This window comes from Borostomias antarcticus (genome assembly GCF_949987555.1).
Source record: "Borostomias antarcticus genome assembly, chromosome: 16".
Lineage (NCBI taxonomy): Eukaryota > Metazoa > Chordata > Actinopteri > Stomiiformes > Stomiidae > Borostomias > Borostomias antarcticus.
In genome coordinates, this window is record NC_140249.1 from 616,774 (window position 1) to 635,324 (window position 18,551).

General features: G+C 51.4%; 1 protein-coding gene across 1 annotated transcript in view; it reads right to left on the reverse strand.

Annotated features, from left to right (window-relative positions):
- The window catches only part of fam13b (family with sequence similarity 13 member B), a 49,735-nt gene that overhangs the window by 12,859 nt on the left and 18,325 nt on the right, over window positions 1-18,551 (reverse strand). The window contains exons 7-10 of the mRNA XM_084451001.1: window positions 14,586-14,692; window positions 3,416-3,460; window positions 358-453; window positions 1-104 (exon numbers count right to left, since the gene is read on the reverse strand). Coding sequence (XP_084307127.1) covers window positions 1-104; window positions 358-453; window positions 3,416-3,460; window positions 14,586-14,692 — 352 coding nt within the window. The remainder of the gene's footprint in view (window positions 105-357; window positions 454-3,415; window positions 3,461-14,585; window positions 14,693-18,551) is intronic.

Below are 18,551 nucleotides of genomic sequence, written 5' to 3' on the forward strand. Positions count from 1 at the left end.
GTGGGGTCTCCTGGTCAGGGCTGCAGGGGTCTTCAGCATCACTCTGGCCCTCCTCTCCATGCCTCTGGACTGGATCCGTCACTGGCTTCTCACTGGGGCCCGCCCTGAGGAAACAAACAAACACACACATACCTCAATAACTACCTAACTACCATCACCATATCTGGAATCAATAACCACCTAACTACCGTCGTCATGTCTGGAATTGGTCACATGATCCTTCTCACTGTCACCCAAGCTTTGTCCTGAATGTACACTATGTGTAAGAATGCATATGTGTATCAGTCGTCATGTAGGTGGAGAGGTTGACCAGTGTACGTGTCCCTGTGTGCACATATAGCGTGTGCGTTCACTCACTCTTGGTTCTCGTAGCTGCTGATCTCATGGTTGATGGAAGTCTTCAGGTCAAAAAAGTGCTGTTCCACAGCGGCCCTGATGGTCCGTTCTATGATGCTGTAGAAACACCAGGCACACAGGAGTTAGGCCGTACTCTTTCTATAACAACACACAGGAGTTAGGCCGTACTCTTTCTATCACAACACACAGGAGTAAGGCTGTACTCTTTCTATAACACACAGGGCCCTATTTTTGTTATGCTCCAGTGCTGGTGAATCGTCAGTTTTGTCTGTCGCAAATGGAATTTCCGCCTCCACCATGAATGGCAATTTTGTGGTGCGCGATGACAGTGGGTTGGCTAGCGTCCTCAGTCACGACATTACGGACATAGCCTTGGCCACGCCTTAAAGCGCCAGAGTTACCGACAGCGTTCAGATTCACCAAAATAGGCCCGTGGCCCCAATTTCAATGTTTTATCGGCATGATATGAAATGACCAAAGAAGACATACAATATCATAGACAATGAAGGCACTGATTTCTATGTTGACCGCCATACAAACTATAAAAAAACACTTTTTATGTGTCTCTTATTGTCTAGGCATGGGTAGTCTTAGAATGGAAAAATTCACTTCTGTTCAGTCTTCACTTGACGAGGAACAGGGCCAGCTGACCCAGGTAAGCAATGTTCTCCTCTCTATTCTGTGACCCAGGTAACTAGCGTTCTCTCTGACTCCTACTACCCCCCTTACCACAGAAATGACTTCTATAAACCACAAACATGACATAATAGGTGGTGTGTGTGTTTATTAAAAGCTCAGTACTTAGCCACTAGCAAGTTCTAGCCCTTAGTGTTCCATTGCGTTACAGCTCACAAAATGTCCCCCTCCAGCTAAGCTGTAGCTCCCATCTCTGAGCACTCACACAGCCAGAGATAAGAAGGAAGGTCATGTGATTACTGAGCTCATGTCCCGGAGACATCACAAAGTCATGTGATCCAAAGAAACTGTTGACACTTTATCATCTGTTGACACGGTTACACTTTCCTTCTCCTTCTAAAACCCCTGCCATGCACTCACACTGACATGACCTCACAATCTGCTATACGAGTTAGAATTCAAAACACGACCAGCAGCTACTGACATGCTAGCTACTGTTAGAGGGGGGGGGGGGTAACATGCTAGCTACTGTTAGAGGGGGGGGGGGTAACATGGTAACTACTGTTAGAGGGGGGTAACATGGTAACTACTGTTAGAGGGGGGGTAACATGGTAACTACTGTTAGAGGGGGTAACATGGTAACTACTGTTAGAGGGGGGGTAACATGGTAGCTACTGTTAGAGGGGGGGTAACATGGTAACTACTGTTAGAGGGGGGGGTAACATGGTAGCTACTGTTAGAGGGGGGGGGGTAACATGCTAGCTACTGTTAGAGAGGGGGGTAACATGGTAACTACTGTTAGAGGGGGGTAACATGCTAGCTACTGTTAGAGGGGGGGGTAACATGGTAACTACTGTAGAGGGGGGGTAACATGCTAGCTACTGTTAGAGGGGGGGGGGTAACATGCTAGCTACTGTTAGAGGGGGGGGGGGGGGTAACATGGTAACTACTGTTAGAGGGGGGGGGGGGTAACATGGTAACTACTGTTAGAGGGGGGGTAACATGCTAGCTACTGTTAGAGGAGGGGTAACATGCTAGCTACTGTTAGAGGGGGGGGGGGGTAACATGGTAACTACTGTTAGAGGGGGGGGGGGGTAACATGGTAACTACTGTTAGAGGGGGGGGGGGTAACATGGTAACTACTGTTAGAGGGGGGGGTAACATGCTAGCTACTGTTAGAGGGGGGGGGGGTAACATGCTAGCTACTGTTAGAGGGGGGGGGTAACATGCTAGCTACTGTTAGAGGGGGGGGGGGGGTAACATGCTAGCTACTGTTAGAGGGGGGGGTAACATGGTAACTACTGTTAGAGGGGGGGGTAACATGGTAACTACTGTTAGAGGGGGGGGTAACATGGTAACTACTGTTAGAGGGGGGGTAACATGCTAGCTACTGTTAGAGGGGGGGGGGGGGGGTAACATGGTAACTACTGTTAGAGGGGGGGGGTAACATGGTAACTACTGTTAGAGGGGGGGGTAACATGCTAGCTACTGTTAGAGGGGGGGGGGGGTAACATGGTAACTACTGTTAGAGGGGGGGGTAACATGGTAACTACTGTTAGAGGGGGGGGGGGGTAACATGCTAGCTACTGTTAGAGGGGGGGGGGTAACATGCTAGCTACTGTTAGAGGGGGGGGGGGGTAACATGGTAGCTACTGTTAGAGGGGGGGGGGGGTAACATGGTAACTACTGTTAGAGGGGGGGTAACATGCTAGCTACTGTTAGAGGGGGGGGGGTAACATGCTAGCTACTGTTAGAGGGGGGGGGGGGGTAACATGGTAACTACTGTTAGAGGGGGGGGGGGGGTAACATGGTAACTACTGTTAGAGGGGGGGGGGGTAACATGCTAGCTACTGTTAGAGGGGGGGGGGGTAACATGCTAGCTACTGTTAGAGGGGGGGGGGGGTAACATGGTAACTACTGTTAGAGGGGGGGGGGGTAACATGGTAGCTACTGTTAGAGGGGGGGGGGGGTAACATGGTAACTACTGTTAGAGGGGGGGGTAACATGCTAGCTACTGTTAGAGGGGGGGGGGTAACATGCTAGCTACTGTTAGAGGGGGGGGGGGGGTAACATGGTAACTACTGTTAGAGGGGGGGGGGGGTAACATGGTAACTACTGTTAGAGGGGGGGTAACATGCTAGCTACTGTTAGAGGAGGGGTAACATGCTAGCTACTGTTAGAGGGGGGGGGGGGTAACATGGTAACTACTGTTAGAGGGGGGGGGGGTAACATGGTAACTACTGTTAGAGGGGGGGGTAACATGCTAGCTACTGTTAGAGGAGGGGGGGGTAACATGGTAACTACTGGTTAGAAGGGGGGGTAACATGCTAGCTACTGTTAGAGGAGGGGGGGGGTAACATGGTAACTACTGGTTAGAAGGGGGGGTAACATGCTAGCTACTGGTTAGAAGGGGGGTACTTACTCTACGGATCCTGGGAGAATGCTGATGGTGGTGGAGATGTGGGAACTGAAACACAGGAGGAGGGGAAAGACAACGTTAGCACATCACGTACACCCTCCCACTAACACCCGACCTTCACTGCTCTCAGCTGTGTGTGTGTGTGTGTGTGTGTGAGAGAGAGAGAGAGAGAGAGAGAGAGAGGGAGGGAGGGAGAGAGAGAGAGAGAGAGAGAGAGAGAGAGAGAGAGAGAGAGAGAGAGAGAGAGAGAGAGAAAGCAAGAAGAGATAAAAAGAGAGAAAGTGCATATGTGTGTACGGATCATCATCAGTTGAAAGCTGCGGGCGGCTGAACTAGGACCCGGCAGATCCGAGGGTCACCTAATCTGAGCTGGTTACACAGCTCTGCAGGAGGACGAGCTCCGGGAACCACATCTCCAGAGGAGAGCATGACCGCGCACGCACACACACACACACACACACACACACACACACGCACGCTCGTGTTATCCAATCGAGTCTCTACTCCGTGACGCAACCGGGAATGGGTGGAGGTCGCCTAGAGGCCTGTTTACTGCACAGCCAATAACAGCTCGGTTCCACTGGTGTGTGTGTGTGTGTGTGTGTGTGTGTGCGTAACAGGAGGAAGGGAGGACCGGTTGATTCAGCAGTCTGCCCGTCCCGGCCGGCCCCAAAAACAAAGTGTGGCATGCCAGAAATGAGGCTTACATAACGCCCCCCACCCTCCCGCCCACACACACCAACAGTACCAAAGTTCAATGTTAGTGATGTGTATTTTTGTCCTAGGCCTGTCAGCAAGCCTATATATCAGTGTGTGTGTGAGAGAGAGAGAGAGAGAGAGAGAGAGAGAGAGAGAGAGAGAGGAGGTTGTGTGCATGTGTAGGTAGCGAGGCAGTCTGACCCCCCTTCTTAACATTGTTCACTCCTTTCAAACTTTCTGTCTTTTCAGCAGGATTTGTGGGAGAGGTGAGACCAGGGCCTCTGGACCCTCTGGACCCCGGGGCAGATCCTTCCAGAACGCAGGGCAGAGACCCTCTGGACCCCGGGGCAGATCCAGAACGCAGGGCAGAGACCCTCTGGACCCCGGGGCAGATCCAGAACGCAGGGCAGAGACCCTCTGGACCCCGGGGCAGATCCTTCCAGAACGCAGGGCAGAGACCCTCTGGACCCCGGGGCAGATCCTTCCAGAACGCAGGGCAGAGACCCTCTGGACCCCGGGGCAGATCCTTCCAGAACGCTTGGAGGACCTTTGGAAACCAATAGGACCCGGGCAGAAGTGAGGATCTCCCTCTGGCTCACAGCTCCCGTCATCCGCAGAGAGAGAACAGCTCAGCTCACATCAAATCAATACCAAGTAACTGGTATCGCTTCACTAGCCCTAACCCTCCCTCTCTCTCAACCTGCTGCCCTGTCCTCCCCCCTCCTCTCCTCTTCCTCCTCCTCTTCCTCCTCTCCTCTCCCTCCTCTTCCTCCTTGTTTACCGAGAAGAGAGACCGGCGTTCTCAGATTCAGACACCGCGTCTCTTTATATGGTAGAGACCACGCTGGTGGAGCGGGGATAAAGATTCATCAAAAGGACGACGAGCACACAGTTAAACACAGCGGCGCCGTCCTCCTCCTGACAGCCCGGCCCGGCAGAAACGTGCCCAGCCACACATTCTTTTAACTCACAATAGCTTCATCTCCCAGGCAGCCCAACAGTCAGAGCCCAGTCCGTGAAACATGATGACATCGCCGAGCCTGGCTCTCCGCTCAGACAGACTGCTTTGTTCTGGGAGGTTAAACCTCTTTCTCCGAGTGGTGAAACAATGGCAGTACTGTTGGACGTGCAGTCACACACGCCCACGGACACACACACAAACACACACGGACACACACACGGGGACACACACACACGGACACACACACACACAAAGGGGCCGGGGTGAGCACGGAGATCAGTTACTTTCTCGCCCTCAGATAACTCCGACGCTTCTCGGCTCAGGTGACGGGACACAATGCCAGCTGAAGTCGTGGAAACAGCAGGGGAGAGACCAGCAGCTGTCAGCAGGCCTGCGAGAGAGAGACAGGGCCGGCCGCCATCTATCTTTACCCGCTCAAACAGCCAACAAGGAATTTCAATGGTGCCTGTCTGACGTCTGCTTTAGCTCCCAGACCCTTTCAATGGACCCTTCGGTCACTAGGGCAGCGACTTCTTGGCCCAAGTAAATGTCACTGTAACTGTGGTGGAATATTCAAGGTGGTCTTTATATAATCTGTGTCATTTCTGCCGTCCTAGCAGCTTGTGCTCTGTCGTCTTTGGTTGTCAACACACCCCCAGGAAGACAAACTAGCTGTGATTGGTCGGAGGGGGTGCCCGTCTGTGGAGTGCCCTCCAAGCAAGATTTCTTATCTCCCTTTCAAACTTCTCAAAACCAACGTCTGCTGGCATTTGTGAGGCGGAACTCATCAACTGTACAATATTAACCGCAGCTCAATCACTGTTGTTGTCGACTGTCATCTTTCAATGCTAGATATCCAGGAGATGTGGACAGAGTCCCAGTCCTGTTCCTGGGTGGAAACCAGCTAGCTAGTTGTTATTCTGCAGAGTTGCTCTTCCCAGCAGAGCTACGTCTGTCCTGGCCAGGCAGAGAGGAAGAGGGGGAGAGAGAGAGAGGGGTGGGGGAGGAGGAGAGGGAGGGAGAGAGGGGGAGAAGGAGGAGAGAGGGGGAGCAAGAGAGGAGAGGGAGAGAGAAGCTTGCTGCAGTCTGCTGTCACATTTCGGTGATTCCTCTACTAAATATACAGATTCTCTGTCTGTCTGTGTCCAAAGCACCATGTCCCCGTTCAGGAACAACTCTAGCCTCAGATATACTATACCTGTTACAGCTGGGGACACTCAGACTGGCTTCTGACTACACACTATGAGTCACACTAGTATGAGAGTAGAATATCAGACTAGTCACTAGTCACGCTTACAGACGGCGTCTGCAGCCGGGACGAGGATGATGATGGTGCAGATTCTTCACAGGATCACCTCACTCTCCTCACACACACGCACACACACACCGCAGAGCAGCGTTTCAAACACAGATCATTCTCTCTCCTCCTCCCTCGCTAGCCCCCTGGACGGGTACCTGTGCAGCAGGATCTCACACGCCATGTTCTTGGCGTGGTATTGGGCGGCTCGGCGGAGCTCGTTTCCCCGCGGCTCCTGGTTTATCCAAGATGAGCGCTTTGCGGCGCCAGAGTCTGTGAGAGCAGGTCAAGCAGCACGGTCAGACCGCCGGGGAGCATGGTGCGCTGTTCTGTACGGCTGTGTGTGTGTGTGTGTGTGTGTGTGTGTGTGTGCGCGCGCCCGCTCACTGGCAGGCAGGGGGAGTGTGTGTGTGTGTTTGAGTCAGTGTGTCTCACTCAGCACTCTCAGCTGAACGGTCCGGGCCACTGTTCAAATACACATCGGACAGACGCAACAAGGCAATCAACCTGAACAGCCAATCACATCGTCCAAGGGGGGCGGGTCTCCCGGTGAACGCCTCCCTCAACACAATCTGGAGACCCAGATACACCCATACACACACACACCTCCCCAAACACCTGTCATATTTATATAAATTGCTTGTGTGTGTGTGTGTGTGTGTGTGTGTGTGTGTGTGTGTGTGTGTGAGTGAGTGAGTGAGTGAGTGAGTGAGAGAGAGAGAGAGAGTGTGTGTATGAGATTGGCTGGCAGATGGTTCTCAGTCATATCATGCCTTGGTGACAGGGCAGGTTCATTTATAGATCTGGCTGTGGTGTGTGTGTGTGTGTGTGTGTGTGTGTGTGTGTGTGTGTGTGTGTGTGTGTGTGTGTGTGTGTGTGTGTGTGTGTGTGTGTGTGTGTGACAGGGCAGAATCAGACTGACTGGGGAACAGAAAGAGGGAAGCCTCACAATACGCTCCATCATAGCCCAGCTTTACTCCACATCTAGATCTCTCTCTCTCTCCCTCTCTCCCTCTCCCCTTCTCTCTCTCTCTCTCCTTCTCTCTCTCCTCTCTCTCTCTCCTTCTCTCTCTCCTCTCTCTCTCCTTCTCTCTCTCCTCTCTCTCTTTCCCTCTCTCACACACAGAAAGATAGACACGTCCACGCAGACAGAGATGAGTTGGACTGAGCCAGGTCCCAGCCCAGCAGCTGTTCTGACCTGACCCCGCTGGGCCTCATGACTGGGGGATTGGAGGGTGGAGGGGTGGAGAGTTGGGGGGGGGGATTGGAGGGTGGAGGGGTGGAGAGTTGGGGGGGGGGGATTGGAGGGTGGAGGGGTGGAGAGTTGGGGGGAGGGGTGGGGAGATAGGAGAGAGGGTGGAGGGGTAGGAGGGGGGAGATTAGAGGGGTGGAGGGTTGGGGGGAGGGGTGGAGAGATAGGAGAGAGGGTGGAGGGGTAGGAGGGGGGAGATTAGAGGGGTGGAGGGTTGGGGGGAGGGGTGGAGAGATAGGAGAGAGGGTGGAGGGGTAGGAGGAGGGAGCCTGGTTCTGGAGAGGAAGAGGACCGGACATAAACAGCCACCAGCCTGGGTCCAGTGGGTCCCTGGTCTGTGAGGAAGGGACCCTGGGCTGGGAGGAAGGGACCCTGGTCTGGGAGGAAGGGACCCTGGTCTGGGAGGAAGGGACCCTGGTCTGGGAGGAAGGGACCCTGGTCTGGGAGGAAGGGACCCTGGGCTGGGAGGAAGGGACCCTGGTCTGGGAGGAAGGGACCCTGGTCTGGGAGGAAGGGACCCTGGTCTGGGAGGAGGGGACCCTGGTCTGGGAGGAAGGGACCCTGGTCTGGGAGGAGCTCTCAGCAGTCTGGGAGGAAGGGACCCTGGTCTGGGAGGAAGGGACCCTGGTCTGGGAGGAAGGGACCCTGGTCTGGGAGGAAGGGACCCTGGTCTGGGAGGAGCTCTCAGCAGTCTGGGAGGAAGGGACCCTGGTCTGGGAGGAAGGGACCCTGGTCTGGGAGGAAGGGACCCTGGTCTGGGAGGAAGGGACCCTGGTCTGGGAGGAAGGGACCCTGGTCTGGGAGGAAGGGACCCTGGTCTGGGAGGAAGGGACCCTGGTCTGGGAGGAAGGGACCCTGGTCTGGGAGGAAGGGACCCTGGTCTGGGAGGAAGGGACCCTGATCTGGGAGGAAGGGACCCTGGTCTGTGAGGAGCTCTCAGCAGTGGGTCTGGGAGCCCATCAGTCAAGGCAGGTGTGTGACCCAGACAGGCCGTGTTCTGTTGATCCCTGGCACGCTGTGGCCAGAGGGAACTCCTAAATAACCTCCACAGCTCGAGAGGAATCGGCCCCTGGCTGGGGATTGACTCAGAGAGCCACGGAGGAGAGGGGAGGGGGAGGAAGGAGGTCAACCCCACCTCCCTCAGACAGTCTTCATGTCGCAGAGGTTATTTCGGTGTCCCCCATGAACAAACTGTTCCAGAAGAACAGATGGAGGAGGCGACGAGAGGGAGGAGGAGAGGGGAAGAGAGGGAGGAGGAGAGGGGAAGAGAGGGAGGAGGAGAGGGGTGAGGAGGAGGGGTTGAGGAGAAGGGTGAGAGGGAGGAGGAGAGGGAGGAGGAGAGGGGTGAGGAGGAGGGGTGGAGGAGAGGGGTGAGAGGGAGGAGGAGAGGGGTGAGGAGGAGGGGTGGAGGAGAGGGGTGAGAGGGAGGAGGAGAGGGGAGGGAGGGGCCTGGCTGGGATATATTTATATGTAGGACTTGGCTATGGCTAACTATCTCACTCACCTCAGTTAAATGTGCGTGATTTTGTTGTTGTTGAAGCGTCTAACTAACGTAACGATGTTCAGGCAGTTCACAAAACCCAGCAAGCCTAACTAGCTACCTAGCTAACGTTAGGCATGCTCACGATGCTGTAAAACAGGGCTAGCTAGCCTAGCGTGCTAACGGTTGGGTGCTGTCACATGCTAGCTGTACAATATCCACGATTACCAGGCAAGCCACGTCGTTAAATGAAATTAAATGAGAAATGAAATTGGGAGATCTGTCAGTCAGAGGGGGAGAGAAACAAGAGAAGTCCGCTGGTCCTGGACCAGTTTAACGCTGACGCTAGTCACACGCTGTCTCTTTCCTTCTATGACTGAAAACTGTCAGGCAAGGCCAAGTGCTGAGCAGCCTTCCTCTGGCTGTCCTGGTTGGTCGGTGTTTATGCTCTATTAACGCTATCGACTGACCACCATCCCCATCCCCAGCAACGTTCATTAAAGTCGCACTGAAACGGACGTTTGAGATCATCTAACTTCCGTAGTTTGACGTATTTCCGACGCAAACAAGCTATGAGGGTGGGACATGTGTTTAGAGGAATTTGATTGGAACATTGACAAGTGGACGGGTTTTAAGAACTTTAGACAGATTCGATAGAAGTATAGCGTTGATTGACGGGTGGATGTCGTGAGATTATTGGCCTAAAATCTAAGGTACCTGTTGTCGTCATTGCACGTGACCTAACGTTTTCCAGGAAGTAAGAAATTATATACTTTGATATAAGATGACAACAAAAGTAGAATTTTGTATTTTTTTTAGCATACATCGTTGAATAGGTGAACACTATGACCAATTATGTGAACCAAAATGGGACAGAATGCTTATTTCATTTCAGTGCGACTCTAAGGCATTTAATGTTGACTGTGTGTGTGTTGTCTGGTCCTCCTGTCTGAGCGCTGATCCTGCGGCAGCAGCTGCCACCTAAGCCCCCCCCCCACCCCCCCCCCCCACCCCCCCCCCCACCCAACTCCAACGAAACCCAGAATGCTTTCATGTCGGTGCCACCATCCAAATCCCCCCTTTAGCCCCTAGCAGCATAAACACACACACACACACACCGCATACACACAAACACACACACACCCACGTTCCTGAGACAGTAGTGCCCACAAACAATAAGAAAGACAGATGCATGCATAGTTGCACACTTTCAAACATACACACTGACACACACTTTCAAACATACACACTGACACACACTTTCAAACATACACACTAACACACTTTCAAACATGCTCACTGACACACACTTTCAAACATGCACACTGACACACACTTTCAAACATGCACACTGACACACACTCTCAAACATGCTCACTGACACACTTTCAAACATGCACACTGACACACACTTTCAAACATGCTCACTGACACACACTTTCAAACATGCACACTGACACACACTTTCAAACATGCACACTGACACACACTTTCAAACATGCACACTGACACACACTTTCAAACATACACACTGACACACACTTTCAAACATACACACTGACACACACTCTCAAACATGCTCACTGACACACACTTTCAAACATACACACTGACACACACTCTCAAACATGCACACTGACACACTTTCAAACATACACACTGACACACACTCTCAAACATGCTCACTGACACACACTTTCAAACATACACACTGACACACACTCTCAAACATACACACTGACACACACTCTCAAACATGCACACTGACACACTTTCAAACATACACACTGACACACACTCTCAAACATGCTCACTGACACACACTCTCAAACATACACACTGACACACACTTTCAAACATGCTCACTGACACACTCTCAAACATGCTCACTGACACACACTTTCAAACATGCACACTGACACACACTTTCAAACATGCACACTGACACACACTTTCAAACATGCACACTGACACACACTTTCAAACATACACACTGACACACACTTTCAAACATACACACTGACACACACTCTCAAACATACACACTGACACACACTCTCAAACATGCACACTGACACACTTTCAAACATACACACTGACACACACTCTCAAACATGCTCACTGACACACACTTTCAAACATACACACTGACACACACTCTCAAACATACACACTGACACACACTCTCAAACATGCACACTGACACACTTTCAAACATACACACTGACACACACTCTCAAACATGCTCACTGACACACACTCTCAAACATACACACTGACACACACTCTCAAACATACACACTGACACACACTTTCAAACATGCTCACTGACACACACTTTCAAACATACACACTAACACACTCTCAAACATACACACTGACACACTTTAACATGTGGCTCCTTGCTTCCATGACTATGGAGTCTTGTGCGCTGAGGGGAACTGATCTTACGCACACAGGCCAAACACACACCCTTCAGGTAAACCAGACAGCTACTGTACATCTAGTCAAATTGGTGGCCTAGCCAGAGAGGATCAGTCACGCGCTGGAAGGATCTGTTTGTGAACAAACAGTGAACATTGTGTCCCAGGAAAAAATATACAAAACACATCCCCTTGTACCCGTCAGGCTGGAAAGCCCCAGTCACTCTGAGGCCAGGGGACGCACAGCCACTCAGAACCCCTCTCTGAGGCCAGGGGACGCACAGCCTCTCAGAACGGCCCCTCTCTGAGGCCAGGGGACGCACAGCCTCTCAGAACGGCCCCTCTCTGAGGCCAGGGGACGCACAGCCACTCAGAACGGCCCCTCTCTGAGGCCAGGGGACGCACAGCCTCTCAGAACCCCTCTCTGAGGCCAGGGGACGCACAGCCTCTCAGAACGGCCCCTCTCTGAGGCCAGGGGACGCACAGCCACTCAGAACGGCCCCTCACTCGAGGCCAGGGGACGCACAGCCACTCAGAACGGCCTCTCTCTGAGGCCAGGGGACGCACAGCCACTCAGAACGGCCCCTCTCTGAGGCCAGGGGACGCACAGCCTCTCAGAACGGCCCCTCTCTGAGGCCAGGGGACGCACAGCCACTCAGAACGGCCCTCTCTGAGGCCAGGGGACGCACAGCCACTCAGAACCCCTCTCTCTGAGACCAGGGGACGCACAGCCACTCAGAACCCCTCTCTGAGGCCAGGGGACGCACAGCCTCTCAGAACGGCCCCTCTCTGAGGCCAGGGGACGCACAGCCTCTCAGAACCCCTCTCTGAGGCCAGGGGACGCACAGCCACTCAGAACGGCCCCTCTCTGAGACCAGGGGACGCACAGCCACTCAGAACGGGCCCTCTCTGAGGCCAGGGGACGCACAGCCACTCAGACGGCCCCTCTCTCTCTGTACGTTGTAAGCAGCACATTGACCATGTAGAGCGAGGACAGTAAAAGCACACGTGCAACAAAAACTCTCCAAAGGGAAACAGAGAAGGAGGCTGCCGCCTTAACACTACAACCACGGTTTGCCATGGAAAATGGGTGTTGAGGTACTAGATGTAAAATGATTCCGTCAGGTTCTATGGGACGTTCCCCCCCTGCCTTGACGTTCCTACATATCTGCAGGCTGCTCAGGTGTGTGTGTCTGACTGCGGTCTGGCTCAGGCATTATTAGCAGGAGACAATGAATGTGAACAGCTTGTTGACACAATCACACACACACACCCACACACACATTTTAGTCTGCATCTCTGTGCATGTGACCTACCTTGACCTTAACACACGTGCAAGCCTGCTGACTGATTTGGGAAATGTGGAATGGTTTTGTGAATAACTATCCCCTAATACAAGCCAGGGCAGAACAGAACTGCTGAAGAACAATTCTTTCCTTGTATAAGTCGGTGCCCATTCGTACATGGCAAGCAAAGCTGACAGGTTTTAGTTTTAGATTGCCGTGGACAGCAAGAGGCCCAATTGCCAAACCTTTATCTTTGTTTGTTGTATTATATTTATATTATTATATTTATAAATCTCTATAAATAAACGACTGTAACTGACAGGCATACTTGATTCATCCCCGAGCTAAGCTATGCTAAGCTGGGCTATGGCTTGCAGGGCTGTGTGTGCTGGGCTATGGAGATGGGAGAGCTAAGCTATGCTAAGCTAACTGAGCTAAGCTATGCTAAACTGGGCTATGGATTGCAGGGCTGTGTGTGCTGGGCTATGGAGATGGGAGAGCTAAGCTATGCTAAGCTAACTGAGCTAAGCTATGCTAAGCTGGGCTATGGCTTGCAGGGCTGTGCTAGGGTATTGAGATGGGAGAACTGATGGGCCATCGGCGAGAACAATGGGACTATAGGACCTGACGCCAACAGACCTGACGCACAACAGCGCGTGCCTTAGCGGTTACATAACAGTTGTCTGAAAAAAGCTCTGCGGTCGTAGTGTTAATGTGATTTACCCAGAGGCTCGGGGTGTCGTTCCTGACATGTAGCTGCAGGTGGAAACACTGTCAGAGCTCTCTGTACCAGCTGAGTCTCCAGCTCACCTACAGGAGTCTCAATATTTACTACAGTAGTTAGCTCTCTGGGCTGGGTATAGTTCTGAGCTAGGTAGCATTGTTTGCTAGTTGGTATTGTGGGCTAGTTACTGTGGGCTGGTTACCACTACAGGCTACTAAAGGGTAGTAAGCAATGTAAGTAAATAAATACTAAAGGTGCACAGAAACTAAGTAACTAACTAATAATATATATAGTCTTGTGATGCCAGACTTTGGAGATATCCACTGAATACCGTTGCTAGAACAGAGACGAACATTGAACACTGCATCACGAAAACTAGACCTGCAGGTCTGATGAGGGAGAGAGAGAGAGAGAGAGGGGGGGGGGGAGGGATAGAGAGAGAGAGGGGGGGGAGGGAGGGATAGAGAGAGAGAGGGGGGGGGAGGGATAGAGAGAGAGAGAGGGGGGGGGGATAGAGAGAGAGAGAGGGGGGGGGAGGGAGGGATAGAGAGAGAGAGGGGGGGGAGGGAGGGATAGAGAGAGAGAGGGGGGGGGGATAGAGAGAGAGAGAGGGGGGGGGGGGAGGGATAGAGAGAGAGTGAGAAAGAGAGATAGAGAGACACACAAACACAAACACTCCACAACCTCTCACAAACACACATTCGAGCAGAGCAAGGGTTTATTGTGTTATTGTTTTCTATTTCCTTAAATGTTATGCATTATATGATGATGATTTGTTTTGTTTTTCTCTCTTCCCATTTTTTACGGGGATCTTAGTATAACAATTGTTACTTTTACCTTGTTGCTTTGGCAAAATTGTTCAAAGAACTTTCATGCCAATAAAGCTATTGAAATTTAAATTGAGAGAGAAAGAGAGGGGGGGAGAAAGGGAGAGAAAGGGAGAGAGACCTGTCCACCGCCTGTCAGCGCCGGAGGGGAAGGAGGGCCCGCCAGGTTGTGTGTTATGTGTGTGTGTGTGTGTGCGCATGTGCATGCATAATGGGGCTCTCACCTTGAAGGGGGGTTGTCCTTGGGGGAGTCAGAAGGGGGGGCGTCCTCGCCGTCTTGGGGCAAATCCTCACACACCTCCAGCTTTTCATCATCCAGGAGCTCTGTGATCTAGACAGAGAGAGAGGGAGAGAGAGAGACAGGAAGGAAGAGGGAGAGAGCGAGAGAGAGAGGGAGAGAGAGTGACAGGAAGGAAGAGGGAGAGAGGGAGAGAGAGAGGGAGAGAGTGACAGGGAGAAAGAGGGAGAGAGCGAGAGAGAGAAAGAGGGATTGAGTGTGTGATAAGGGTGGAACACCATCACACTCGGCATGACAGAGCAAACACCCTGTAACCATGGCAACCTGACCACATTATATCACACAACCTAAATGACTTGTGTTATTACACACAGGCATCTGACAGGACCCCACAGCATCCTGGACCAGGACCATTAATACAGTAAGTTAACCACGCTGAAGCATGCCCCATCTCTACATGTCATGGACCAGGTGGACCAGTCAGTGATAGAGCAGTCAGTGATAGAGCAGTCAGTGATAGAGCAGTCAGTGATAGAGCAGGTGGACCAGTCAGTGATAGAGCAGTCAGTGATAGAGCAGTCAGTGATAGAGCAGTCAGTGATAGAGCAGTCAGTGATAGAGCAGTCAGGGATAGAGCAGTCAGTGATAGAGCAGTCAGTGATAGAGCAGTCAGTGATAGAGCAGTCAGGGATAGAGCAGTCAGTGATAGAGCAGTCAGTGATAGAGCAGTCAGTGATAGAGCAGTCAGTGATAGAGCAGTCAGTGATGGACCAGACTGTGATAGAGCAGACTGTGATAGAGCAGTCAGTGATGGACCAGACTGTGATAGAGCAGACTGTGATAGAGCAGTCAGTGTACCAGACTGTGATGGACATTACATTACAGGGGAGTCATTTAGCTGATGCTTTTATCCAATGGCATTTAACGTAGGAAAAACCCAAGTACTACTAAACTGGGTGGTGGTGCACCTACATGTACCAGCCAGTGATTGACTAGGTGAACCAGGGGGTATTCACAGTGAGACCAGGAGAGGGGGGTATTCCTGGTGAACCAGGGGGGATTCACAGTGAGACCAGGAGAGGGGGGTATTCACAGTGAGACCAGGAGAGGGGGGTATTCCTGGTGAACCAGGGGGGATTCACAGTGAGACCAGGAGAGGGGGGTATTCCTGGTGAACCAGGGGGGATTCACAGTGAGACCAGGAGAGGGGGGTATTCCTGGAATTACTGAATCAGAGGTGTTGACAGTCGGCTTGTAACGTTCTACCAGATAATGATGCTGCAAAGCCTGCTGATATGCTGGGACACACACACACACACACACACACACACACACACACACACACACACACCACCATGTCCCACACACACACACACACACACACACACACACACACACACACACACACACACACACACAAACACACCACCATGTCCCACACGGACGCTAAACATAGACCCACACCCTCCTACACCGCAAACTGGTCCAGCTGCAATACCACTCAGCAAGATGGATGACTGACCCCACCCCCCCCCCACCCCCCCAGCCACATGTTGCTGCGCTGTCACTGCTGCGTTGCCACGGCAACATCTCCCTCCAGTGACTCTGATTGGCTATCGGGGGTCTTCGCGTGTATGCAGATGAGGTATGAGTCATCGTGGTTGTGGGTGTCATGGCAACCGTCAGTGGCCACTGGCGATAGCAGAGATAACTCAAGAGGAGAACAGGAGGGAGAGAGGAGAGAGAGAAGAGAAAGGACAGAGAGGGAGAAAGAGAGACAAAGGAAAGAGAGAGAGAGAGAGAGGAGGAGAGAGAGAGAGAGAGAGAGAGAGAGAGAGAGGAGAGGGGAGAGAGAGGAGAGGGGAGAGAGAGAGAGAGGAGAGAGGAGGGGGGAGAGACAGCCAGAGGAGAAAGAGAGGAGAGAGGGGACAGCAGGGTTTCCGTTAGAGGAAATTGGTAGCGGTCAATGTGTCTGGGAAGATTAGACTTTTCCGGACAAACTGGAGAAATTCCGGTCATTATATTATAATATAATATTAGGCCTATTATAGGTGTTTGTCGCGGTGATTGGCCGTTGTGTAGCTTATATATGCCATTTAGTGTTTTATTTCGCATCCGTATGATTAAATGTGTGATAGGCTGTCATGATTCCATGCGCTAGGCAATAGCCTACACATTAACAGAACAAAATGAATAGGCCTATTAGTTTTTTTATATTCAAAAGAAATCATAATATATGAGAATTTAATTTAAGCCTATTGTAGGCCTAATACAATTAATGGGAATCATAGCCTCAATGGGGGGAAATGGGAACTAACCCATTTAGTCCACAGCACATAGCTAATGTTAGCCTACAATGTATGTTTTTACTAACATCAGGAGATATAGACTAAACTGTGGTTAAATTACTTAAGTAGCTACAGCAACAGAAAATATTTTTATTTCATCATCTCTCACTCCCAGTCAGAAAATGTCCACTAGCCACGATGCTAATTTGCAATGTGAAACTCCATTGACTTATGCTACAAATGTTAGCGATCTAAAGTCCGCTTTTTTCTGGCTTTTTGGGTCTTTCAGGAGGCGGGTGCCCCCTCTAAGGCAATGGTAGGGGAAACACTGAGTGTTTGTTGCCAGTCTCCCAGCCACGACACGGCAAGAATTCATGGAACTTTGATCGCCTAATCGGACACGGTGATCATCAGGAACGACACAAATATAATGTAGAACCCGGCATGACAGGCCGTGCAACTGAGGCCGAACGACTATAGGCTCTGTGCACCAGCTTCACTACTTCCTGAAAGTCACTTGGCATCTTTATTTCCTGTCCTATATGATTGGATTAAGTGATTAATCAGGTGTGCGCTGGGTCTGCCGCACACCTGATTAATCACTTAATCCAATCATATAGGACAGGAAATAAAGATGCCAAGTGACTTTCAGGAAGTAGTGAAGCTGGTGCACAGAGCCTATTCCAAGCCCTGGCTATAACTGCTGATGAAACACAGAGAAACTGAACCAGCGTCTTCCCACCAGACGCCCAGTCCATCTCTCTCTCTCTCTCTCTCTCTCTCCTCTACTCGTTATAATAATCCTTATAATAACACTTAACACAGGGTCCCGCTGTGAAAGCGAGATGTCTCAGGAGGGCGCCGCGGGTGTCGGTTCCACCATTACATCACTCCTGTTATGCAAGCCGACCGGGGGCCAGCAGCTAGACTGATCCTTTCTACAGACGGGCTGCCTCCGAGGCCTCTCTCTCTCCCTTTCTACAGACGGGCTGCCTCCGAGGCCTCTCTCTCCCCTTTTTTTATTTTCTTCTTCTTTTTGAGAAGACAACTCCCTGGCCGTGTCTCTCAATCGTTTCTGACTGACACGCCCTCTTTGACACGCCCACAAAACGAGGTGAACTTGGAGGGGGAGAAAATTGGCCATATAAAAAGGAGTTTGAAAGTACTTAAAAATGACAGAATAACAATATTTAGGGACATATTGACTTTGATTTTACCTAAAGATAACTGGCATGTGTCACATTCAACCACTGTATTATCCCTTTAATAGGGATTCAGTTTGTTTGACACTAGGAAACCGTTATCTAACCTCATAGGACCTAAGGAGCCCCAGAACTGGGGTCAGCATAGAGGGAGAGGAGGCCACAGACGCTTCATGGAAGCCGTCTGAACACCTGTAACGTTAGTAGCCCATTAACATTAACTGGGCTAGCTAGCTAAAGTAACGTCCACCGCAGAGGTCAATGCTAGCAGCTAGCTATCATGACGTTCTTTTTCGAAATGTCATTTCTACCCCACATATATACACAAAACTGCATTTGTAGCTCTGTGTCGTTATAACTAAGATATCTGACAGAAAAAATATTTTTTTCATCGACAAATTAAGTCAACACTTACATTTGAAAGCTACCGCTGCGGTCCCGGTTACTTCTAGATCCAGCATC